Genomic DNA, 6,807 nt, shown 5'->3' on the forward strand with positions numbered 1-6,807 from the left:
TCCTAAGGATGAAAAAAAGAACTTGAGACCACTAACAATGCTTAACTATAGTTACAAATTTTTTGCCAAAGCACTAGCTATTAGACTTAAGTTTGAAGATGCAGGTTTGGATTAGAGAGAAGCAAGAGGGCTTCATACAAGGCATATATATTCTGGAATCTATCCTGACACTTGGAAGGGCTAGAACTAGAAGAGGAAACACAATAGGACATTTGTTTCCTTAAAATAGATTTTGACAAAGCCTATGACAGGATGGAATGGGGATTTATTTTGTTGTCTCTCAAGGATATGGGGGTTGGTCTTGTATTTACTTCGTTTGTTGATCTCCCACTGTGTCAGGCCAGAAGGAAAATTGAGATAAATGGTAAAGTCTCTCCTTCCTTCTCTCTCAAGAGATTTATCAGACAAGGCTTTGCTATAGTGGTAGACGTCTTGGGTTGGTTGGTAAATGATGGGATGGTTAAGGGGTACATCAAGGGAATTCAAGTAGAAGAGGGTAGACAAATCATTTGCCAACAATTTGCAGACGACACCAATCTAATACCCCACAACGATGAGCACTGTGTTAGAAGCACATTGGAATGTCTCAATGTTTTTTGTCTAGCTTCACGTACTAGAATCAACCATGAAAAAACTGGTATTTTATGCACTAAGAGCCCTCCTCATTTTTTGATCAACAAAGGTTGCAAACCATAAAAAAAGGGGAAGTCTTTAGACTTTTAGGCATTCCAACGGGATTTGGATGTTCAATGAAGGACAGGTGGGATTGGGTGATTGATTGGCTTAGGGACAAGGTAAACAGGTGGCAAGGTCTCCAACCTATGCTAGACAGAAGGAAATTTGTTTCAAGCCATTACACTTATCCATCTGTTATCTACTTTATCTCCTATTGGGCTCCAACAAGAAAGAGCTTGGGTCAGATCAATAGGCTTTTTAGAGCTTTCTTATGGGGAGGGGATGCAGACCATCACAACGTGCCCAAGGTAAAGTGGCAATTTTGCACGATGCCAAAAGTAGTAGGAGGTTTGGGGATTGTCGACATGGGCAAGTCTTCTACTAGATTTATGGGAGAGTGGATCTTCAAGGCTTTGAAAGATCCTTGGGCCACGCTGATTCTCATGAATATCAGGAGAGTTAAGCTTCAAAGATGCAAACACTAGAATCACATCTCGATGGGTATTGTTCTTTTTGGTAGAGAAGAATGTGTGGCTAAAGGTTTGGAGTTGTGGAAGGGTATGTGGGCAGCTTGGGAGTTAATGAGACATTACTTGAGATGGAAGGAGTTCACAAGGAAGACGAGTACCTTCTGTGTGAAGGATTCACTTTGGTTCTCTCTGATTTAGCCAGACTTACCATTATGAGACAAGACAATTAAATGCGCTTTGTGACTCAACCAAAAAGGATTACGTGTTTGGGAGGACATGTGGAATAGAGAACAAGGAGACTGGCTAGATAACAATACACTGACGGTCAGATTTAGGCTCAACAGATTTGATTTACTGTACTACAAGATAGACAAATACTTTCAACACGAGGAGACACCTAAGAACTCTCAGCCCCCCGAACACACTTCAAAGTGTAGGACAAGGAAACCATGTCCTTACCCACACATCCTAGGTACAGTTGTACTCAAGGTTACAACACACTTTGTTCCAAGAGTGGAGAACTAGGAAGCTGCAATGTGAAGTTCTCATAGTGTTCTTGATACAATCTCCTATGTCCCTGCTACAGTCTCTAGATGTTACAACTACAGTCTCCAGTGTTCCTGTGATAGTTCTACGATAGTCTCGAGATGTTATTGCTATAGTGTTCCTGTTATAGTTTTCTTGCTACAGGTCTTACTGCTACACTATCCCTAGTTTAGATGTTACTAGCAATTGCTATATTGTTCCACTGTTATTTGTACCCCTTTTTATATCCAAGGGTCTATTCTTAGATGATGTATAACTGACAAACTTTTATTAATATAAACCCTCATTTTTGGAAAAAATAAACAAATCTGGCATCACAAGTTTGAAAGAACTCATAGCTATGTAGATATAAGTGTTAGTAATTCAAATAATAGCATTAATATAAAATTTAAACCTTTGACACATGGATATTGTTATTTTTATTCCTGTCTATTCAAACACATTCAAATGCAAATGGGGCCTTGCACCAATCTTGGTCCCACTAGAACTTAGGGCCCTAACATAGCAATGCCTAGCTAGATCCCTTTAGTCGCTCCAAATACCTAAGATTAGGACTCATAAAAAAGTAAAACTTATGATAAAAGATCAAAGTAAAACACTGATGTAAAGTATGGGTCTTTATATATTCCATTTGAATACACATGATATCTAAGGTTTTTATATCCTGAATCTCTTGAGGGTGGCATGTATATTGTGGAAAGTGTAAAATTACACCATGGGATGGGAGTTGCTAAATTAAAGCAAACAATAGATTGAAAAGGTGATGGGACTTACATACAACATGGACCAAGTGATGACAAAGCCAAATTTATCTTGATCAACATGCCACCGACATTGCCCGGCTATTCATCATGAAGGCAAATACCATAAGGGGTGGCCTTCAAAACATCCAAGTGTTTGATCTCTCTACCATTCATGGGCGGATATCAAACCTGTAACTTGCTCTATCACAGCTCACTATCCCATTCGACAGTTTGTTCATTACACTTTACTCAAAACAATAAGATGGACAATGTTATCTTAAGTGGCTCTTACATGGAACTCTAGACAAAATCTTGCAATCAGTGCCACCCATGAGATCTAGTAGGGCCTTCCTCTACGTGAATGAATGTTCTAAAGCAATTGGTCTCAAGCAGTGCTCACCAAACCCGGTTGAGCATATAAAATTCCCGGTTGAAATTGAAAAATCCCGGTTGGAGTTGACGGTTGCCTTTAATTTTAAGGACCAGGATTTACATATTTTAGTTATAAATCCCGGTAACACTATAAATTTTTATGGACTTTTATAATTTCACCCCAGTTAGATCTTCGTGGTACCTTTAATTTTCAAGGCTCAGAAAAACATTTTTGTCGAGCACTGGTCTCAAGGGAAGGCGAGGTGTTGGAAAATAGGGTGAACGTTGAAGGGGGAGAAGATTGTGACTATTGGAATGAAGAGAAGTACATAGTACATAGTGGGCACAAAAGGCGAAAAGACATGCAAGTGAGTGCTAAAGGCAAGGAAGACGTGTGCACATGATTGTGTAAGGGGCCAGCTGGATCATAAACGAGGGACGTGTGCATGTATATCAATAGTACATAAAGGCTTAGTCAACTCAAAACCCTCCTTAAACCTCATAGAGTATAGCTCTTGCAAACAATTCTAAGGTCTAATTCTAAGGTTCTTGTTGGAACTTGTGATATACATATACAAATTGCGCTTACTTGATTTCTTCCCCTCTGGCTGTCCAAATTATCTGCACACGTCCGAACAATTCAGCTTCGTTGCCATCTGCGAAAATTCATGCTTCACGTGCATTATTGCGACCTTGCAGACAATTCAAAGGTTTTACTGATCTTCTTCATCCTTAAACCTTATAGCTCTTGCAGACAATTCAAAGGTTTTTGTTACGATATATCCATAATAACAAAGATTTCATAACAAAAACCTCGTAGACTCATAGCTATTGCGAACATTTCTAATGTTTTTGTTGTCAAATACATAAACCCATTTGCGGTTGAGCTGAATGAGTGCTCTGATGTCTGACCAATTGTACTTTTGTTGCCATCTCCAGAGTCCAAAAGTTTACGCTTCACGTGCATCTCCTGGGAGATCATGGAATTAATTGAATTGCAGTGTTTAATCGTTGGTAATTTTACTGATCATCTTCATCCCTGCGTCACCTTCGTTCCTCACGAGGATCGTTCTCCATCGTGCAGCAGTCGCACAATCAATGCTTTGGAACAATATTGTTCCCGAGCTCGTTCTTCCATCACATGCAGTTTCGCTTGTAGCACAATCACCCATATCCATCGTGCATCATTCGCTCATAATTTCCTGTCCATGATCCCTTCAAGCTCGTTCTTCCAATATATCATCTGCAGCTTCTTTTGCAACGCAATCCCAGCCCCCTCAGTCGCCCACCTATCTGCATTTTCCATCTCTTCTCCAGCTCTCCACGAGTTTAATGCCGATCTCAGCTAGTACCTTGCATCCTCTCAAGTCTACCTGTTCCATCCGCAGAATTCCGGCTCCATTTGCGTCTCTTCACGGGCTTTCACTAGATCTCAAGTATTGAGCATCAACTCTAACTTTGTAGTGCAGCATTGGCAACTTTGTAGTGCCTTTCGATCTTCTCAGGAGTTTCCAGATCTCTAGTACCTTGCATCCTCTCAAGTTTTACCTGACTTCCATCCGCAGAATTGCAGCTCCATTTCCGTCTCTTCACCGGCTTTCAGATCTCAAGCATTTAGTGTTAACTCAAATTTGTAGGAGCATCGCAAAACTTCTGCATTTCCATCTCTTGCCCTGTTGCCGCTTTACGTTATGGCCGGCAAGTCTCGCAAACTTGGTCGATCCCCGTCCTCATGTATCTGGGCTTTTTTGCTCTTCATCTTGATGCTTGGAATTACTTACACTTTCTTCGGCATCAGCCCCAGCGTTTTCGTGGAAACGTTCGGCTCCTGGGCGAGCAGCACCAGCTCCACCAGCAGCAAGATTTTGCTCCGAATGAGCTCCACGAGGCTCAACAGTGCGCATCAAGAAGAGGTCGTCGAAGAGAACAGAGCCATCATCTCCTTCAAGGACAACCAGGTCTTTGTAAGCTGCCCTCCGTGCAACTCTAGCTCCCAAGGATTGTACAAGGGAAGGGGGGTCCCCGGCCTTCAAGTTCGCTCTTCAAATCCAGGCGGAGATTTGAGCATACTGCTCGCTATCTTCACGGACGCATCCAAGTTCGAATTGCGAAGCCTACTCCGAATGGTATACAGCGTGCAAACGACCCCCGCAGCGAATGTGGATGTGCTTTTCGTTTTCAGAAAGCCAAAGACAGAGGAGGAAAAAATCTTTGCGGCTTTGGAGATGAGGCAATTCAACGACATCCTCATAGTAGATTCGGAGGATGTCACGAAGGCAACCTATACATTTTTGTCCAAAATCTACACTGAAAGCAATCTGAGGCACGATTTTGTAATGAAGCTGGAAGACGATTCGTATGTGAGGGTGTCAAATCTTGCGAGCTCGCTGGCGGATCAGCCCAGAGACGATCTCTACTACGGTTATGTGCTGCCTTGCGAGAATCAGGATGCATACAAGTCGTACATGGCGGGGATGGGCTACGTTTTGTCGTGGGATCTGGTCGAGTGGATAGGCAATTCGTCGACCGTAAGGGAATGGAAGGCGGAGGGTCACGAGGACAAGCTAATTGGGAATTGGCTGAACGAAGGAGGCAAGGCCAAGAACCGCGTGAACAAGAAGCCATTGTTCTACGATCATCCTGAGCATGGCGGTGCGTGTGCTCACGAGTTCACGCAAGAGAGCATCCTAGTTCATCAGGTGACCAACACGAAGAGATGGGCCGATGTGATCTCCTTCTTCGAGCCCGATTTACCGTTTGCTAATTTGCAGTAGCACATCATGCACCTTCTAATTCTTCCTGATGGTGCGCCAAGAACTTGCAGAATTCTCTCTGCTGTTCTTGTCATGCATCGATGCAGCAACAGCAAACAACGCTGCTCAGAAACATCACGAATTCATTCTGTTGTCATCCCCTCTCCCCCCATCAAGTTTCTTCTGCTGTTCAGCTCTGGCTATGATCTACTAAAGAATGACATTGCCGTGAAGCTTTTGTGCTAGATCCGTCCTTGAGTTCAATTGACCCTCTCTTGTTCTTCTTGTGCTCCACGGATGCCACAAACCGTCAATCGATCCTCTTGTGCTTCTTAGCTCTGCTGATGATTCTGCCTCAGCTGATAAACCCACCACCATCTTTATCTTAACTCATAGAGATGGTTGTTGCCTTATTCTATACAAGCATCGAATTCTTGCTTCGCTTTGAATGTAGGCCTTGCTTCTTTTCTAATGGTTGATTCCTGAAGGTCGTGTAGCTGAGCAACATAAGGCACTTGGCATCTTTTTTCGCTCTTCCTGCAGGCTGCCACTCTACAACTACGGTAAACTGATCTGACCTGTTTTTCACGTAACAGTTGCTCTTACACACTGGATTGATCTGGCCTTTACTTCTGCAAAAACGGTTGTTCCTAGCTTTCATGTAACGATCCTGCTATTCCTAGCTTTCATGTAACGATCCTGCTATGTAACTGATCGCTAAATATTTGAGTCCCAATACTGCAGGATCTTTATCTGCAAGTGGTCGTGTTATTGCGGCGGCTGGCATAAAGATCAGACATGTAATGACGTACAGAGTAAGCAATTCTATAAAATGCAGTTTGGAGTAAGAGCTTCATAGTATTCTAATTCCATAGCTCTTCATGGAAGCCATAATGTTTCAATTAGTGCAACATCCATGTCAAATTAATGCACTACAAGAAAGGAAGAAACATAGAGATTAAGTTCTTCTATCCTTCATTCATCAACGTTGTTCAAATTCTTGGCCATCTCATGCCTTTGTTAACACTAATTTGGTAGGACATAAAAATGTCACTTTTATGTCCTCTTAACTTAGCCACTTCCTAGAATGATTCAAAAGCATAAATAAGGTATTTTGATTATTTGCCATAATAGCTTATATGCTTAAACGACCTTGGAATTATTATGGATTGGAACTTGCACCTATTACTTTGAGTTCTACCTAATGTTTTAAGGTCAATCTAACACCGAAATGTCAAGCTGTTTTCT

General features: G+C 42.0%; 1 protein-coding gene across 1 annotated transcript; it reads left to right on the forward strand.

Annotated features, from left to right (window-relative positions):
• Positions 1-4,024: 4,024 nt before the first annotated feature.
• LOC147892806 (Galactosyltransferase family protein) lies at positions 4,025-6,549 on the forward strand. The gene is made up of 2 exons (XM_087387514.1): positions 4,025-6,122; positions 6,304-6,549. The coding sequence occupies exon 1, from the start codon at positions 4,498-4,500 to the stop codon at positions 5,578-5,580; it is 1,083 nt and encodes a 360-aa protein (XP_087243640.1). The 5' UTR covers positions 4,025-4,497; the 3' UTR covers positions 5,581-6,122; positions 6,304-6,549.
• Positions 6,550-6,807: the final 258 nt, after the last annotated feature.

The sequence above is a fragment of the Dipteris shenzhenensis genome, chromosome 16 (genome assembly GCF_047967505.1).
Source record: "Dipteris shenzhenensis isolate YYH24624 ecotype China chromosome 16, Dip_SZ_1.0, whole genome shotgun sequence".
NCBI lineage: Eukaryota > Viridiplantae > Streptophyta > Polypodiopsida > Gleicheniales > Dipteridaceae > Dipteris > Dipteris shenzhenensis.

Coding starts and splice junctions, on each gene's coding strand:
- LOC147892806 (XM_087387514.1), top strand. CDS start 4,498: ATGGCCGGCAAGTCTCGCAAACTTGGTCGATCCCCGTCCTCATGTATC.